Source organism: Rattus norvegicus, chromosome 5 (assembly GCF_021556685.1).
Source record: "Rattus norvegicus strain SHRSP/BbbUtx chromosome 5, alternate assembly SHRSP_T2T, whole genome shotgun sequence".
Classification (NCBI taxonomy): Eukaryota; Metazoa; Chordata; class Mammalia; order Rodentia; family Muridae; genus Rattus; species Rattus norvegicus.
This window is the reverse complement of record NC_141538.1, coordinates 115,530,001-115,546,582: the sequence shown is the minus strand read 5'-3', so window position 1 is coordinate 115,546,582 and position 16,582 is coordinate 115,530,001. Positions and strand designations below refer to the sequence as shown.

The 16,582-nt window shown below is 38.7% G+C and overlaps 1 protein-coding gene across 1 annotated transcript in view; it reads right to left on the bottom strand.

Annotated features, from left to right (window-relative positions):
- Tek (TEK receptor tyrosine kinase) overlaps positions 1–16,582 on the bottom strand; it is a 120,450-nt gene that overhangs the window by 29,045 nt on the left and 74,823 nt on the right. The window contains 2 exon segments of the mRNA NM_001105737.1: positions 763–1,053; positions 13,186–13,473. Of these exon segments, the coding sequence (NP_001099207.1) occupies positions 763–1,053; positions 13,186–13,473 (579 nt within the window).

Below are 16,582 nucleotides of genomic sequence, written 5' to 3'. Positions count from 1 at the left end.
TGACATTCTGACTTCATTCCGTCGCACGTATAGGTCACTGAAGACTGCTATGTGGCACCACTTGCACAGATGCAAAGTCTATCCTTACACTTGGGCTGGGCCTGAGAGCATGCAATTATTTGACAGATTTCACCCAAGCAGTGAGCATAGTATGCTTAGCACTCTGGGAGGATCCCAAGCTATCTCAGAAAGTTGCAGTCCAAATAGCTAAGTTTAGTCGGCTTGCATTTAGTACTGACAAGCATTTTAGATTTAGATTAGATGAGAAAGTAGAAAACTCAGAATAACATAGAGTCACTGAAAAATCAAAGGATTCATTTCAAGAAAAAAATGAAGTGCAGTTCTGGGACAGTCCACTACCATCACCACCACATGGTACACATGCACACGCACACATGCATACACACACACACACACACACACACACACACACACAGAAAAATATCCACTCAGCCTGTTTCCCATAAGCAGGTTCTACGTACCTCTTTACAAAGCTGAAACTCACATTGTACACCTCTTTCTTAGACTATTGAATGGGATGCACCTGAGGCTAATTAATTCTAAGGTTTAATAACAAAAAATTAATCACTAGAGATCTTTCTCAGGACATTTTTATTTTAAGGATTTATATAGTAAGATAACACTTACTAGGACAAATGAATGATGACACTTAGAATACATATGAAGCAAATATCTCAAGACAACAAGGCTTCTCCGATGATGCCTGAAAGAACCTTATAGAAATACTACTCAACTACCAACCTGGAAGTGTCCTAATTTCTTGGGAAAAGGCTGGGTTGCTTGATCCTATGTTGTTCTCAGCAAAAATATCCACATGGTATGTAGTCTCTGGCTCTAGGCCCTTGAGCTGGTATTGAGTGATGGTGGCATTCTTGATCTTCACGTCAATGTGCTGGTCTTCATTTTTGCCCTGAACCTTATACCGGATGATGATGGAAGAAATCGAATAGCCGTCCACGATTGTCCAAGAAACCAGAGCTGTGTAATCAGTGATGTTGGTGATCTTGATGTTTTCTGGTTGAGGAGGGAGAACTAGAAATTTAAAAAAAAATAATTCATTTAAAACACATTGCTGCCTCTTAGATGACTGTGGTTTTGAGGGAGGGCTCAGGTCAAGTCATTCAGCACCATTCACTAACGTGAATAGGAAGAATACTCCCTCACATGCTGGCTCGCTCACTGGCAATGGTACTGTGATTTCTGTTATGTGATTCCAGAGTAGAGAATACAAAACATGCCTTGAATGTTTGTATCCTTATGGTAAGTGAAGGCTTAGGGATTCGTGTTCCTTCACGAACCTCTCTACAATGTTGTTGATGCTGGATGGAATGAAAAGATTAACATTCACTTGGTACTTAAATATGCCATGTACTTACTATTCCATATTTTAACTCATTTCCTTACTGTGAGACACAGAGAGATTTGAGTCTCAGTTAAGGTTGCACCATGGTTAGGCAGAAGCAGGACTCTAATCTGGGAGTCTGGCTCCAGAGTCCATTGTCTTAGCCATGGTGCCATATGGTTATCTTTACCCCAAACACATTCACAGATAGCAAACACACTAGTGTATGTGTAAGAAAAATGTGTTGAGCCCTTACAGATAAGACTTGAGAAAAGTGAGAGCATTTTCCCTTCAGGGACACAGGCAGAGTGAGAAAGACATGTTCTGAGGTTCCCAGGACAGAATCATTTTTGCAGTCTCCCTGAGATTCTCTTCACAACAATCATGAGCTCTAGTAGGCTTTTAAGATTGGTAAAACTGTAACTGGCTGACACCATCAGGTTTGTCAGCACAGAGGAAGTCTATGGAGATGGACAGAGGAAATGCAGTAGTTTTTTTTGCACTCCCGGGCACAGCACACACTCACTATCTTTTTTCAGAGGAACTGTGCACATGAACTTCCCTTCTGGGCATGTTCTCTGGAGAAGTTTTCAGTCCTGTGCATGGAACATGCATAAGACTAGACATGACAATGTTTTGGTGTGGTAGCAAAATAAATAATGACAACTTACATATTTAAAAAAATTGATAAATGGCATAGTAAAGACTCCTGGGTAAAATGGTGGACTGGAAGCTGCCTCTATGTGATGTGATAATATAAAGACTCAGGAGAAAATAAAAGAAGTATTTCAAACTTTCTTTCCTTTTTTAAAATTTTATGCATTCTTCTGATTTTGTTTATATAGTTATTATATAACTATATAGTTTATATAGTTATTAAGCAAACTCTTTTCAATTCTCTTTTTGCCCTTTGTGCCCCCTTCTTTACTCTACTTTTTGTGCTGTCTGACTATCTGATTCCTAAGAGCATCTATGTTTTTATTAATGTTTTCATTCTCACTTGCATATAACTTTGTTTATGAAATTTTCCTTATTGGGAAGTCTTTCAGCTAAGAGTATTTGTATATGTATCTGTGTGGATACACAAGACTGCACATATAGGTTTGTGTGGAGGCCAGAGGTTGACATCCAGTGTCTTCCTCAATTATCTTAGTTTTTGAGATGGAGTCACCCACCAGTGAAGTCAAAGGATCCTTCTCTCTCTCCCTCCTGGTGTTGGAATTATAGATGCAACCCACCACACACAGCTTTTACTGAAAGCCAGGTCTCTGAACTCGCATTTTCAAAAAACACCCGTGAAATGTGCTATCTCTTACTCCCCTAAAAATGTATATATCTTGCTCTTTTCATGTTTCCTTCATAACATCCTTTTCTATTCTTCTTTGTCCCCCATTTATTTAACTCTGCGTCTACTTTTCCTTTTCACTGGCCCCGCCCTTTATATCATTCACTTACCATCTCCACATTTACACTAAGCAATTTTTACTACGTGACACATTCTTAGTGATTTTTTTCTATTTTCTGTCCTGTAGTAACTGACAGTCTATGAGATGGTATGTGGCTGGCCTTTGGTTGACCTGAGATGCACTTATAAAACCTGTTCAACTGAGCACTGCTGCTGTAACAAGGAGTTCGCTTTCTCTTTTCTTGTGATTACTGCTTACTAAATCTCAAGTAAAGCCAGAAGCAGGCTCCCAACCAATAGACAAGTAGATTATAACAGGAAAGCACAAGAAACCTGAAAAACAAAGACAATAGGAATCCTTAAAAGATCATGCTTTTCACTACTAAATTCAAAGCTATTAGAATGGGTAAAGAATTAGATAAAGAATTCAAAATTTATTTGTAAAAGTAAACAGTGACCTCAAAGAGGATACAAGTAAAGAAATGAATGAAATAAGTAAACCAACTCAGAACCAAAAAGTCTCAAAATAGATGAGAAAAATCAGCAATAGGGGAGGAAAATTCCAGCAATGCAGAAGAAAACTTCAACAAGAAAAACGAGATGGGGAAGATATTAGAAATTAAAATCTCATTTGATTAAAAAAAAAACAGTAGAAAGTATTACCAATAGACTAGACTAAGCAGAAGGAAAACTATCAGGAATGGAATATAAAGTTTTAAAAACTCACTATATTCAAATTTTAACCATGGGGGGAGGGGAATCAGACTACAAAGATAACATACTAAGAGGATTAGGACCACTGGGGCATGCTACCACAAGCCTAACTCCAGTTCAATGAGAGACCCTGTCTTAACAAGACAGAGAGTGATAGAACACCTAACTTTCTTCTATGGGTTCTGAGTATGTACACAGGCAGAGGCCCCTATAAATATGTGTGTGTGTGTGTGTGTGTGTGTGTGTGTGTGTATACAAAAATTAATAAGCATGACTATAACACCTCAGACCCTTGGAATATAATCAAAAGTTCACATGTAAGTTAGCATCCATAGAGTCGAAGAAGTTGAAATTCAAAATCAAAGGCATGGAGACAATTAATAAAAATTTCAGGTATAGAAAGAAATAGATATCCAAGCACAAGAGGCATTAACAACTTCCAATGAACAGAGCCAAATAAGAACTTTTCCACAACATATTACATGCAACATGCCAAGAAGACAAAAAAAAACATGATATTAAAAGATGTTAGAGAAAAATCTCCAATCCATTTACAAATGCAAACTCATCAGAATAACATCAGACCTATCAACAGAAGCTCTATAAGTTCCTGGAAATAAAAAGACTGACAACCAGAATTATTGTATCCAGCAAAGATATCTATTAAAATTAACATAGAAATAAGGCTAAGCAAACACTAAGGCAGTTTGGAACCACGAACAAATTACTGCAAATGGTGCTCAAATGAATACTATGCACAGAGAAAGAAAAGACAATCTCAATTGAGAGCACCAGAGACAATAAATTTCATAAGAAGAAAAATTAAACTAAAGAGAACTGAGAAGGAATCTATCCTGTCTAACACTGTAAACCAGTAAACCAATATAAATAGAGAACAAACAATAACTCAACAAACCAGAAGAAAACTCAACAATGTTACAAGTTTTAGCAAATGTCTTTCAGTGATAAACATAAGTATAAATGGTCTTAACCCTCTAATTAAAAAGATGCAGATGTCCTTAATGGAATACAAAATAGGAATCAACTATCTGTAGTTCTCAAGAAACACACATCACTGGCAAAGACATTCAAACCAAGTGAAAGAATGAAGGTTGGCTGATCAAGACATGGAAAGTAAGATAATCCAGATGTTCTGATAACTGCTTTAGTAAACTTTAAACAAAAATTAATCTCAACTCATAAATAAGAAACCATTGAAAAGACATAATGTTTGTAAATACATATGCTTTGAATATTTGGTGCTTCCAATTTCATAGAATAAATATGAATCAACTTTAATATACTTCATAACTTTAATACCATATTATTATCAATACTGTTCAGATTAAAAATCAACAAAGAAAATTTCAGTTTCCTATTTCATAATATGCACTTAGATGACACTTATAGAATACTCCACTCAATGGTTTTAGAACGTTTTGTAAGATAGATTACATTTTTGGCCATGAAGCAACTGTTTTAAATATAAAAGTACTGGGGCCGGGGCTGGAGTTCAGTTAGTAAAGTCCTCGGTTTGACCACTAATGGAACCTAAAGTAGGCATAGTCATACACATCTGGAAATCTTGTGATCACTAGGTGGATTCTGGAGGATCAGGAATTTAAGAACATTCTTAGCAGCATAGCAACTTTGAGGCCAGCCTGAGATTCGTGTCTCAAAAACTACACGAAATATTGAAACAATTACTTCTGTCCTGCAAGATTATGGTAGAATCAAAATAGAAATCAATAATAAGAGAAGCCACAGAAACAATACAAATACTGGGAGAATGAAGAACACACTCTTGAATGACCAATGGGTAGCTTAAGAAATCAAGAAGTAAGTTGAGAAATTAATAGACGCAAATGAAAATGAATGAACAATTTACTAGAATGTTTGGGATATAGCAAACATATTAAAGAAAATGTGTATATCCATGAGTTCTTACATTAAAAAATCATGAGCTTTCAACTAATTAAGGATGAACTTCAAGGTCACAGAAAAATAAAAATATGGCTACCACCAAAGCACTAGACTGAAAGAAATAATAAAGATTAGGACAGACATTAGTGACTTGAAAACTGAAAGCACAATACAAAGAATGAAACAAGATTCTTTGAAGATATAAGGTCAACAAGTTCTTAGCCAAAGTTAACAAGACCAAGAAAAATATACCCAAATTTATAAAATTAGAAATAAAGATAGGAACCGGATATAGATCTCTCCTGAGAGACACAGCCAGAATACAGCAAATACAGAGGCGAATGCCATCATTAAACCACTGAACTGAGAATAGGACCCCCATTGAAGGAATCAGAGAAAGGACTGGAGGAGCTTGAAGGGGCTCGAGACCCCATATGTACAACAATGCCAAGCAACCAGAGCTTCCAGGGACTAAGCCACTACCTAAAGACTATACATGGACTGACCCTGGACTCTGACCTCATAGGTAGCAATGCATAGCCTAGTAAGAGCACCAGTGGAAGAGGAAGCCCTTGCCAAGACTGAACTCCCCAGTGAATGGGATTGTTGGGGGGGCAGTAATGGGGGGAGGATGGGGAGGGAAACAACCATGTAGAAGGGAAGGGTTAGGGAGATGTTGGCCTGGAAACTGGGAAAGGGAATAACAATTGAAATGTAAATAAGAAATACACAATTTAAAAAGATGGAGAAAAAAATATATATGTAAATATATATATATATATATATATATATATATTAGAATAGATTCCAGGGACGAATTAGATGTATCAAAAGGTAAAGGTTGCCACACCTGAAAACCTGAGGTCAATTTCTGCTGCAATTTGTCCTCTACTTGTACACATACACATGCAAACACACACACACACACACACACACACACACACACACACACGCTTAAAAAATAGATTCCAAAGAACTTAGAGGATCATTATATTTGATCACTTGTCTTCTTTAAAATTTTAGAAAATATAGACTACATTCATACATTCCCAAGACTTACCAAATTAAACCAAGAAAATGTAAATACCATAAAAAGATCTATAACAAGCAATGAGATTATATAATTAATTATATAATTAATTGTATTAATATAATTTCCAACAAAGAAAATCCCAGGACTAGACACACTCAATGCTGAATTCTACCAACACTTTCACAAAGAGTTGACTTTAATGCTACTCCAATTGTTTGATAAAATATAAAAGGAAGTAACACTACCAAACCCCTTCTACAAAGTTGGTATTATCATAATATCCAAAATGGGTAAAACAGTCACACACGCACATGCACACGCACTGTAGTCAGATTTCTCTGATTAATTTAGATGCAAAAAACCACAATAAAGTACCCTCAAACTGAATCCAAGAACATATTAGTAAGAAGCACTATGACAAGGTGGTTCTGTTCAAGGGATACAAGGATTGCTCAAAATATATTAGTAAGTGTCAAATAGTACACAAACAGACTTAAAAACAGAAATCACATGATCATCTCAAAAAAGACATTTGACCCCTTTTTAATAAAAGCCCTAAAGAAAGTGGGAAAAGAAAGGATGCATCTTAACATAATAAAGACTACACACACACACACACACACACACACACACACTAAGGAACATTTATTAAGTGGGCAAATGCTGAATTTTTACCTCTAAATTAGTAGTGAGGCAAGACTTCACTGACTCCCCTCTTAAATACATTAAGACTTAGTAAGATAAGGATAAAAATAAAATAGGAGTATCAAATTGAATTATCTCCATTTGTAGTAAGCACCATCTTCTACTTAGAGATTCAAAAGGAAACAGATCTGATAACAAGTTTCAAACAAGTAGCAAGATACAAGATAAAGATACAAAAATAAGCAAGCTGAGGACTGGGGGGTGTGACTTGCTTGGTAGAGAGCTCACCTAGCCTGAAGCCCTGCGTTCTATCCCCAGCAGTGCATACATGAGCTGTGATGGTACATGCCTGTATTCCAGACCTCAGATCAGGAGGTGGAGGCAGGAGGATCAGAAGTGCAAAGTCATCTTCAGCTTCATAGCAAGCTCAAGGCCAGCCTGTAATACATGAAACTCTGTCTCAACACGACAAAACTCACTATTTCCTATATATGAATAGTGAACTCACCAAGAAGAACATTCATGGGCATGCTAGCTTCAAATGAATAGCCTGGAAATGAACCAAGAGGTGAAAGACCCCCACAACGAAAACTTTAAAACACCTAAGGAAGAAGCTAAAGCCACTACAGAATCGAAAGACCTCCCATGCTCATAGATTGGCAGTGTGAAAATGGCTACATTACCCAATGCAATCTACAGATACAACACACTCCTTATTTTAGAAGTCTAATAACATCGATCATAGAACTAAAGAAAAAGTCCAAAGGGGGAGAAAAGAAAAAGCCCATATGTTTATATGAAAGCACAAAAGACACAAATAGAGATTCATAACAGAAATAGCACAGCAATGCAATGAAAACAGTCAGGTGGATTAATTAACTGTAACAGAGAACTCAGAAATGAGCCCCCATAACTACAACCACCTAGTTTAAACAAAGTTATAAAACGCACACTGGAGAAAAGACAGTCTCTTCAGAAAATGATGCTAAGAAAACTAGCTATCCAGACATAGATATATGAAGCTAGCTAGATTCCTATGTCTCCCCCTGTACAAAAATCAATTCAAAACGGATTAAGGACTATGTGAGGCCTGAAACTCTCAACCTGCTAGAAAAACAGGGAAATGCTTCAAGGCAAGGGATTTCTTAAAAGGACACTAAATAGCATGTAAGTACCAACATAACACAGAAAATTGAAAGATTTTTGAAGATGCAAAAAGAAAGATTGCATGAAATTTAAAAGCTTCTGCATCACTGGGATGAAGACACAGCTTAAGAAATGGGAGAAAATCTTTGCCAGTTACACATCTGACACCTCTGACAGTAGTTTGATGTCCGCATCTGTAAAGAATTCAAAGCATTAAGCATTAAAAACCCTCAAATACCTAATCAGGAAGAAGGCTAAAGACCCTGGTCAGGAAACCCCAAACACCCAGTCAGTAAGGAGGCTCATGAAATGAACAGGCACTTCTCAAAAGAATAAATTCAAACGGCCAGTGAACTTCTGAAAATATGTTCAGCCACCAGGGAAATACAGATAAAAGCTGTGTTGAGATCGTCCCTCACTCGTTAGCAGAATGACTGCCATCAAGGAAACAAATTACAGGTTCTGTGGGGATATGGAGAAAGAGTGACCCTTACCCACAGGAGCTGAAGCCACAAACCTGTGTAGTTACTATGGAAACCATGCCCCACATGTGGCCCATACATATATAGCCACCCAATCAGATAAGATGGATGAAGCAAAGAAGTGCAGGCCGACAGGAGCCGGATGTAGATCTCTCCTGAGAGACACAGCCAGAATACAGCAAATACATAGACAAATGCCAGCAGCAAACCACTGAACTGAGGACCCTCGTTGAAGGAATCAGAGAACGGACTGAAAGAGCTGAAGGGGCTTACGACCCATAAGAGCAACAATGCCAACCAACCAGAGCTTCCAGGGACTAAGCCACTACCTAAAGACTATACATGGACTGGAAAAAATTTCCTGAACAAAACACCAATGGCTTATGCTCTAAGATCAAGAATCGACAAATGGGATCTCATAAAACTGCAAAGCTTCTGTAAGGCAAAGAACACTGTGGTTAGGACAAAACGGCAACCAAGAGATTGGAAAAAGATCTTTACCAATCCTACAACAGATAGAGGCCTTATATCCAAAATATACAAAGAACTCAAGAAGTTAGACCGCAGGGAAACAAATAACCCTATTAAAAAATGGGGTTCAGAGCTAAACAAAGAATTCACAGCTGAGGAATGCCAAATGGCTGAGAAACACCTAAAGAAATGTTCAACATCTTTAGTCATAAGGGAAATGCAAATCAAAACAACCCTGAGATTTCACCTCACACCAGTGAGAATGGCTAAGATCAAAAACTCAGGTGACAGCAGATGCTGGCGAGGATGTGGAGAAAGAGGAACACTCCTTCATTGTTGGTGGGATTGCAGACTGGTAAAACCATTCTGGAAATCAGTCTGGAGGTTCCTCAGAAAATTGGACATTGAACTGCCTGAGGATCCAGCTATACCTCTCTTGGGCATATACCCAAAAGATTCCTCAACATACAAAAGAGACATGTGCTCCACTATGTTCACCGCAGCCTTATTTATAATAGCCAGAAACTGGAAAGAACCCAGATGCCCTTCAACAGAGGAATGGATACAGAAAATGTGGTACATCTACACAATGGAATATTACTCAGCTATCAAAAACAACGACTTTATGAAATTCGTAGGCAAATGGTTGGAACTGGAAAATATCATCCTGAGTGAGCTAACCCAATCACAGAAAGACATACATGGTATGCACTCATTGATAAGTGGCTATTAGCCCAAATGCTTGAATTACCCTAGATGCCTAGAACAAACGAAACTCAAGACGGATGATCAAAATGTGAATGCTTCACTCCTTCTTTAAATGAGGAAAAAGAATACCCTTGGCAGGGAAGGGAGAGGCAAAGATTAAAACAGAGACTGAAGGAACACCCATTCAGAGCCTGCCCCACATGTGGTCCATACATATACAGCCACCCAATTAGACAAGATGGATGAAGCAAAGAAGTGCAGACCGACAGGAGCTGGATGTAGATCGCACCTGAGAGACACAGCCAGAATACAGCAAATACAGAGGCGAATGCCAGCAGCAAACCACTGAACTGAGAATAGGTCCCCCGTTGAAGGAATCAGAGAAAGAACTGGAAGAGCTTGAAGGGGCTCGAGACCCCAAAAGTACAACAATGTCAAGCAACCAGAGCTTCCAGGGACTAAGCCACTACCTAAAGACTATACATGGACTGACCCTGGACTCTGACCTCATAGGTAGCAATGAATAGCCTAGTAAGAGCACCAGTGGAAGGGGAAGCCCTTGGTCCTGCCAAGACTGAACCCCCAGTGAACGTGATTGTTGGGGGAAGGGTGGTAATGGGGGGAGGATGGGGAGGGGAACACCCATAAAGAAGGGGAGGGGGAGGGATTAGGGGGATGTTGGCCGGGAAACCGGGAAGGGGAATAACAATCAAAATGTAAATAAGAAATACTCAAGTTAATAAAGATGGAAAAAAATGTTTATGTGAGAGGAAACAAATGGATCTAAATTAGAAGTGTCATCTAAGCTGGGCGTGGTAGTTCATTCCCATATTTGCATAACTAAGGGGGCTGGGACAAGGATCGTTATTGGTTTTAGGACAAACTGGACTTAGTAGTGGTTTCAAGACAGTCTCCAGAGTGGGCCTCTGCCATACAAAAAAGCAAAAAGAAAAAGAATAGAAAAATAACTACCCTACAATAGAATACCCTATGTCAGTCCTCACAAGGCATGAATCTACACACTATGTTTATGGCTGTCATACTCACAAGAACCCAGGTCCGTCAGCAGATGAATGGTTAAAGAAAATGCAGTGATTAGTTGTAAAGTAGGATAAAATTATGACACTTTCGGAAAGGTGGATGGTTCAAATCTGATCAGACTGACAAATACTTCCTGTTTTCTTTCATATACAGTATCTAGGTTTAAACATGAACATATATGTATGTGTGTGTACATATATGACATAAAATGAGAAGACAACATGGGAAGGAGGGAAGCTAGCAAGAGTGGATGTGAAGGAGGGGCAGAGTCCTGGAGTGAGGAGGACAAATATAAGCAAGATACAATGATATATATATATATATATATATACATATACATATATATATATGTCATAATCAACCCCACTATTTCTGTGTGCTATCTAAAATAACTTATATGGGAATGTAGAGATGACTTAGGACTTAAGAGCACTGGTTAAGACCTGCATTTAATTTCCTGTATCCACATGGCATCTAACAGCTGTGGTAACTCCAGTCCAAATCCAATGCCCTCTTTGGCCTCCACAGGCACTGCATACATGTGCTGGACAGACATAAATGTAGGCAAAATGCCCATACACACAAAATAAAAATAAATAAAATCTCAAAAATTTAAACAAAAATAAATCCAAAGCAATATGTCATATTTATAAGATATAATTTTATACAAAAGTTTAAAATGCACCTGTTAGATGTAAATAAATTAAAATATATAAATCATGTTTATTTAGAAAAGGATGAAGAATATATATGTGTATGTTTATCTGACTCCACACCTCTATACTAAATGCATGGAAAGAATCATGGAGATAGAAGAAAATAAACAGAATGTGGATAACAGTCATGGACAATTTTAATATGTGTGTTGTTAAAAACAGATGTAACAGAGTATAATAGTTGTTCATTCTCTGTGTTATGTTGGTACTTACATGATTCTGTAGTTTTTAACTTTCACATAAGTAAATATATATAATATATACATGTATACGGATACAAATGTGTGTTTATATGTATATATACATATATATGCATATATATGCAATATGAATGATCTAGCTGTTTGTCTTTTGGTTTTGGTTTGTTTTATTTTTTTTTTTTTTTGGTTCTTTTATTAGGATCTGGGGACTGGTTTGTTTTATTTATTTACTTTTGTCAACTTGACATAAACTAGATTTACCTGAGAAGAGGGAACCACGATTGAGGAAATGCTTCCATAACTGGGCTGTAGGCAAGCCTGAGTAGCATTTTCTTAATTAGTGTTGATTTGGGAAGGCCCCCACCCCATTGTGGGTGAGGCCACACCTGACCACTTGAGGTATGTAAGAAAGCAGGCTGCAAACCAGTTGTAAGCACTGTTTTCCCTTGGCCTCTACTACAGTTCCTGCCTTGAAATCTTTCCTTGGCTTTCTTCTATGGACTACAGCATGAGATGTCAGCCAAATTAACCCTTTCCTCCCTAGTTGATTTTGGTCATGGTATTTTAGCATCACAATAAAAACTCTAACTGTAACAATGAATGATCCCAAACACTGCCAAAACAGTTCAGATTCTCGTGGTACATTTCACTGGTACAAGAAAGTATTACTGAGGGACTGTGGAGCTGTTTCCCCTACATGTACTGAGCAAAGAGAAACAGCTGTAGCAGACAACCTTGACTTGGGGTAGGTGAGGACCACATGCCAGGTCGTGTGGCCACAAACAGTATCTCTAGCTCATCCTTCCCTGGCTTCAGATTGCACAGACACAGTCCTCATTCCGGGAAGCAAGTGAGACTCACTGTCTAAGACGGGGAAGTTTCATAGAGCCAATCTAGATCTAGAAAAGCTTAGGCTACAGAACATTTTTAAAGAGGGTTTTACTGCTCTCATAAATAGTAACTCTGAATATGAAAGTTTTCCAAAGTAGATTTTTTTTGTTCATAGGATTGGGGAACACTCATCCATCATCAATCAGCACCCACTGTAGATACATAATAACAATAATCCTTAAAAACTATCATATAACAACTTAAGCCCTAGCAAACTTTATTATTATTATTACTGATATTCTTGTTACTAATAAACAAATCCACAGCAAGAATGGACAAATTGTAGCATGGTCTGGTCCAAAGCCCAGTGGATCCTTCTAGTATAATACTGTAAGAAGTTAAAATGATTAAGTGGACACTAATTAGCCTCCAGTCACCTATGAACTGCCTGAATGGAAGTTGTGGGCAAATGTTGCTGGGTGAGGTGGGGCAGCAGGAGTTACTTACTGTCACTAAGGGTCCAGGCCCTGAGTTCTTCACTCCACTCCCCCTGGGCCTTGGTGTTGACTCTAGCTCGGACGCTGTACTGCTCCCTGGGGAGTAAGTTGTTCAGCAGCACGGAAGTCAGGTTCCCAGGCACTTTGATGTTCTGCTGATCACTTCTTGTTTGCTGGGACCACCTCTCAACTTCCACATAAAATTCATCTTCTGAGCTTGTAAATATCGGTTGCCAAGTCAAATTCAGAGCTGTCTGGCTTTTGGGTAGGAGACTGAGACCTCTTGGAGGAGGGAGTCCTAGGAGTGACCAGAAGATGATTATTGTCCTGTTGGACAAAAGTAATGACAGCTCCAGAGGGCAGCTGCACAGAATAATCTTGGCTTTTAGAATAATATAAAATACTGACAAGCTAAACAAACAAATAAACAAACAAACAAACAAAAAACAAAACTACAAGCAAGTAAATCTTCAAAGTAATTTTTACGTATACTTTGGCGGGTTTTAATGTAGGACTACAACTTCCTTGAGGCAACATGAGTAACTTTTTCAGGAGCCTTTAAAAATGTCTATATTCTTTGACCTTAACTCCTGACTACAAAGGATTTATCCTGAGATAAATCCTTCCAAAGGAAGATAAAAGTATTTGTGCATGGAGACATTCCTCGTGGCACCATTTACAATAGTAAATGACTAGAGGAGGGCAAGTCTTCATTCTTTAAAGAAATTATAGAGCCATCCCAAGGATTACTATCAACAAATAAGAGCAGATCAGTTAAGATGTTTATAGTAATATGGGTAAAATCTCTAGTGGAAACTTCCTAAAAATCAAGCCTACAATTGGGAAAGGAAAGTAGAGGGTTTGATGGAAACAAACACAGTGGATTTTTGTTTCAATACCACTTTGAGAAAGATGTTTTCAAGCTTTAAATGTCAGCAAGGAGAAGTTCAGATATCACAGCACTATGGTAAGGAGCCAGCCCTAGCTTCATTCTGGCCACATTGCAGTATCGGCTACAAACACCTGTTGTCTGCCCACAATTACTCAGGCACCTGAATGCCAGAGAAATTGCCAAAAGAAATAATATGGGTTTTTAAAATTAGAGAGACAGGAGCATCTCACTTCTACTTTATAATCTGGGCAAATTTATAACCCAAATTCACCTGTAAAATGGCGTACTCACACTCAGCTTTCAGACACAGAAGAAAAAAATGAGGGAGGTAATGGGTTGAAAGGGCTTGGGATGTCTTAGGAACTCTGCCAATATTTGTGCCCTTCCTCCTTTCCTTTCCTGGCCCGTGTCAACGAACAAAGGAAGAATGTGTCTATCTTATTAATTGCAATTAATGATAGTAATTGATTTATAAGTTCCAGATAGAAAGTCCTTTCAAAGCATGGAAAAACAGTCTTCTTTCCTGATCTCAGAATGAGGGCATTATCACCACTAGAGGTGAAACTGATTTGCAGAGTGTGAGAACATTTTAGATGCTTTACTAATGGTTTAGATGACAATGCTTTACCAATGGTGGTCATAATCCACAGACAGACAGACAGAGTGTGTGTGGTATGAGGATCTTACAAGCACTGTGGTCTAATAAAACTCATATTTAAAGAAAATACTTCAACACTTCAGAGTATGACATTCAAAAGAAGAATTTGAAAAACCCTTTAAATTCTTAGCTGTAGGGGTGAAAGGGGGTCCTGTAAATCTACCTACCTCTAATTGTAAACCAATGAAGACAAGCAGTTGGGCAAACATTTGCTTGGCTTTATGTTAAAGGTCTTCTCGGCTCTATCTGTAGAATCTAGGAAAATGCAGAGAGGTGGGGTCTACCCCTTTTTGCTAGCCTCTAGAGTTTGAGTCCCAGCATAAGCCAAACATGGTAGATATGTAGATAGCTAATAAAGAGAACACAGGTGAGTGTCAGAAAACTTGTAAAATTCCTCATTCTTTGCTCTGGTAGCAGGAGGAACTTCAAATGCAGCCATCTCTACTTTAGCCTCCCTTTCAGGATGTTCAAGTGGAAACTTAAGAGTTCTTTGGGAAGTCAGTTGGATGGTGTTTTGTTGGGGTAAACACATGAAGGAATGTTTTACTGAAGCAGACACAGGAAAGAGGATGTTCTGCTAAGGCAAGCACATGAAAGGACGGAATGGATTCTTTGTTAACGACATGCATGTATTGGTCCACCTTGCATTGTATAGTTGAGCTGTATTTTTCCGGACTCCATAGGGAGAAAAGCACCAAAAAACTCCTTGCCACTTCCAAGGGCTCACTGGATGCAAGGCATATGGAAGACACATGATGTTTGGAGGGTATGAATAGGACCCCCCAAGGTGATGGAGACAGAGCGTGGCTTACTGGTACAGCTAGCCGTACAATGCTTGTAGGTCTGATCTTTGCTTCCCTGAGAGAGGCACAGCTGAGACGTTTACTGGTGTTCCTCCTAGTCCCTTCTGCTGAAACTAGCAGAGGTTGAGGCCTGGCTGTCTTTGCTAGGTGGTGTCACTGCTGTTGCTAACCCAATTCTATGGAGCTGGACTGCTGGTATATCTGTGAGGTGTTTGCAAATGGATCAAGTCGCCACTGCCTGCTAACCTATGAACTGAACTGCCAATTCCCAGACAACACAGATGGGAATTGCTCCAAATAACCTTTCTAAACAGGTCCACTTCCTCCATATCCTTTCTTTGCCACTGCCTCTGGTGGGTGTTGGGCTACAAAGGAGTTAAAGCTTTTAAGAACCATCATTAAAAATAAGATTTGAAAAAATTAAAATTATAGGCTATAGTTACCCTTCACCCAGCCTTGACTTTTCTCTGCAAATGAGCTCTCCCTTCCTCTCCTGGCCTCTGTGGCCTTCCTACCTCAATTAAAACATAAACAGTTCAAGTGCCAGATGAATTAAAAAAGCAAGAATCAGCAAAATTCAATTGGTGGGAAAAGAGGACCTCAAGAATTCCCTTTCCACCAACCCCTGGAGTACTTTGAAATATTCCAAGAGGCCTCTAAATGCATCCTGGCTGGAATGCATTCTGAGGACTGATGGCAGTGCTTCTGGTCTGTGGAGTGTTTTATGTTCTGGCTGTGAATAATTTCCATGTGAGTCAGATTGTGACCTTCCTCCTTTGATCCAACACTGACCCGTGGGAGAATTAACTGCCACTTGCCTCTGAGTGCAGGATAATGACATAGCAGGTACCCCTTACTCTCAAATCAGAGAAAGCTTGATTCTCTCTGTGGAGTTTATGCTAATTTTTATTGTGACAGGTTGTCATTTCTTACTGTCACCCTAGAAGCAATTAGAGAGTTTACAGGGAAATGGAGGTCAGAGTCTACATGAAGTGCAGACGGACAGTGGAAGTATTAAAGTTTGAGATGGGGTTGGGGATTTAGCTCAGCGGTA